Source organism: Stegastes partitus, unplaced genomic scaffold (assembly GCF_000690725.1).
Source record: "Stegastes partitus isolate 25-593 unplaced genomic scaffold, Stegastes_partitus-1.0.2 Scaffold1406, whole genome shotgun sequence".
NCBI classification, from domain to species: Eukaryota; Metazoa; Chordata; class Actinopteri; family Pomacentridae; genus Stegastes; species Stegastes partitus.
Window position 1 is genome coordinate 54,415 of NW_007579137.1, and position 3,135 is coordinate 57,549.

Here is a 3,135-nt window from a genome sequence, read left to right on the forward strand (position 1 = left end):
GGTCACAAACGCAAACTTATGTTATCTTGGGGGTCGTGGCTCAGAACCACTGATCTAGATCATCAGTAACTTCCTTCTACAGTGTCCAACTCTTGCTTAAAGTTTCATTGCCTGTGTGTGTGAAAAACAGAACCTCAGAGTAGACGGATATCAACTCATCTTTATTAAAACAAGACATAATAGCACAATGTTAAACTTGCTCACCCACATCTCCTACATCTGGACAGCAAAAAACATACTTTTGTGCGATATACAGTATTCAAGTATAACCAATGATATACAGAACAGAAAAAACAAACATTTATCTGAATAAGAGGAGAATGTTTCTGATGTGCTGTACCAACAGAAGGAACAATTAACAAGAAACATCCTGATCCTGCTCATCTTTACTGTAACTAAAACTTCTTTTCCAATGCATGCACATGCAGTATTTATTTCAATGGATAAAAAAGTAATAAAACTAGATATACAGAGTAATTTTAGTATAAATAGTATAAATAGTTTTCCTTTGTATAAATAGCTCCATCTTCTTCAATGTTGGTCTGAGATGTTGAGACATTTGGTGTGAACAGAACATATGGTTCCACCTGCAGTCAAGCTCGCTGGCCAGAGTGGGAGGAGCTACAGTAGGCAGCTGGCTGTTGTTTCACACACACAAGCATGTCTGAGAGAACTGGTGTCAAGAGGAGGATGTGTGAACGAAGCTGGAGCTTTGGGATTGCTTCAGAAAAAGAGTTGCAGCAGAGTATTTCTCTGATCAGCCAGAGAAAACAGGACAGGCACTCTGGAAAAGTCGAACATGTTTGTGTTCCGTTAGTCTTCACTTCTGCAGGATGAACTGATCGATGAACTCGTTCTGCTCGGACTCCACTTTGGACAGGGCTTCATACTCAATACGGTATCTGAAACAAGAGCACATAACAGGGGACTGACGGAGACCAGACTGGTCCAGTAAAGCAGACCACCAGTGATTTACCTGCATGAAATGATCTCAGAGACACTGTTTGTAGTAATAATACCAGCACACACTGATGAGCCTGCTGATAACTACATTTATGATAATACCATGACGTGCTAGATTTTAACTCACTCCTCAAACACATACCTACGTTANTTGTGTGTAGTCACCCACCAAAGGCCCATTGTGAGTCAGTGAAAACCCTGCGTTCGTGTCATCATCAGATCTGTTAATAATGGTTTCCTTGGTCTGCCACGATGAAGCACTTTCTGCCAGAAGCATTACAAACATAACTGCTCTTTTATCCAGATCCTTTGCTTTTCTGTTTCCAGGGTTACAACAGCCACTCAGACGAAGACGACCCAGAGAGGATACAAATGATCATCCAAAGAGCGATCACAGACGCAGACTGGATTCTTAATAAAGTACGTACGAGGGAAGGACTTCTCTTTCTTTCTTATTTTTTTTACACCCATTAATCTTAACTGTACATTTTAATTTTCTTATAATTCACAGTACACCAAGAAGAAGTGAGCTTCACACGGTGGGTTCGTGTCCACAGGCGGTGCATTTAGCAGAGCTGCACCTGATGGAAGCCATAACAGTCGATGTGCTGTCTCTGTGTCCGAGCGCTCGTGGTGTTACTGTTCTTACTGTTTTGTGTTTGTCATGTGAGGAACAACTCGCAGGTAATGGACTGTTAGTTATACTGTGTTAAATGACTGCTTACTGCTATGTGTAAATACCGTTCTAAGATTTTTTTCATTAAATTAATTTGAAAACACGAACTTATTTGTCTCTTTACTCTGGGTGCAGCGACACACTATAGACATGAACAGAGACTCCATGAAGTCTGGCGCTACAGTCCACTACAAGGTGGTCATAATGTCACCCTGACTTATTGCAGATGCCACATAAAACCAGCAGCTTTGAAATGACCTTGAAAGAGATGCCATACTTCCTTGCATGAAATGTGATTTTAAAGGTATATTCCACAAATTTTTCCATATCAAAGTCAAGCTGCAATGTAAAGGAGAGGATTGCTGCTGTTGTCTTGTCGAAGTGTAGGATCCAGGATTTGTGGAGCACGGCTCGCACAGATGGCTAAAAGTTCAGATATTTTTACGTCAAAATCAGAAGCAGTTGAAGTAGTAGTGCTGATGTCAGTACTGAATGAAGAAACTAGTTACAGGTCAGACCATGTCTTTCAAAATGACGAATCAAACTAAAACACTTGTATCACCTCTGCATTGATTTATTAAATNCAATATCTGACCTTAAATATCAGTCAGTATCTAGGTGGTTGTTTCAGGTGAAATCCTGAGGTGGAACTCTACAACTGTGAGACAGTAAATACACTAGCATTTATTCAAAGGGCTGATTGAAAGGTTTGATATTGAGCTAGGAAAGAAAACACCACTTGGCTGAAGGTGATTGCATTATAATGGCTTAAGATCACTGCATAATTCTGTTCACTCTTCACCGTTCAGCTAAGGTAACGTGAGCTCACATGGATGCTCACACACTCTTAACCTTGACACACATATATATTTATTACTTCATCAACTTATGTTGCTGATCCAAACTCACACTACATTTTCGTTTTTACCCACAGCAGTATAACCAAAGGAGAAAGGAATGCCACCGTTAGTTGGAACTGAGTTGATTCAGACACCAGTGCAGCTCTATCGATACCTGCTCAGATGCTGCAGGCAGTTACCATCTGCAGCGATGCAGCAGCACTATCGACACGCCATAAGACAGGTGAGCTCATCGTGTACATCGATAAATGAGGAGCAAAGTGTTTTTTTCAAGTGATCTGGGGCTTTGCATTATCTGGAATTTGTGTAAAAGCAACGTATATATAAACCTGCAAATCAGAATTAGAGACGTAACTAAAGATTAATGTCACTGTTAATGATGTTAGTGATTATTTTCTGAATTAATTGACTCCTCTTTTAGATTCTTAAATGAAACTTTAGAAAATAGTGAAAAATGCCAATCGCAGAGCCCACACAGACCTCTTCACATGCCTAGTTTTGTCCCATCAGCAGTGCAAACCTGACAAATGTTGTATTTCCAAAGAATATAAAGTGGAAACAGCAGCAAATTTTCACAGGAGAGCAACTGAAACAAGAAAGAAATAACTCCCACGGTAACAGTTGCAATCACGTCAT

At 40.1% G+C, this 3,135-nt stretch overlaps 1 protein-coding gene and 1 long non-coding RNA gene across 2 annotated transcripts in view; one reads left to right on the top strand and one right to left on the bottom strand.

The window, feature by feature from the left end:
* Positions 1 to 140: 140 nt before the first annotated feature.
* ift20 (intraflagellar transport 20 homolog (Chlamydomonas)) overlaps positions 141 to 3,135 on the bottom strand; it is a 9,507-nt gene continuing 6,512 nt past the window's right edge. The window contains exon 5 of the mRNA XM_008299366.1: positions 141 to 902. Coding sequence (XP_008297588.1) covers positions 821 to 902 — 82 coding nt within the window. The 3' untranslated portion in view covers positions 141 to 820. The remainder of the gene's footprint in view (positions 903 to 3,135) is intronic.
* On the top strand, positions 1,256 to 1,743 carry LOC103370337 (uncharacterized). Its single transcript, XR_520881.1, has 2 exons — positions 1,256 to 1,383; positions 1,475 to 1,743. It is a non-coding gene; the product is annotated as an uncharacterized LOC103370337 (long non-coding RNA).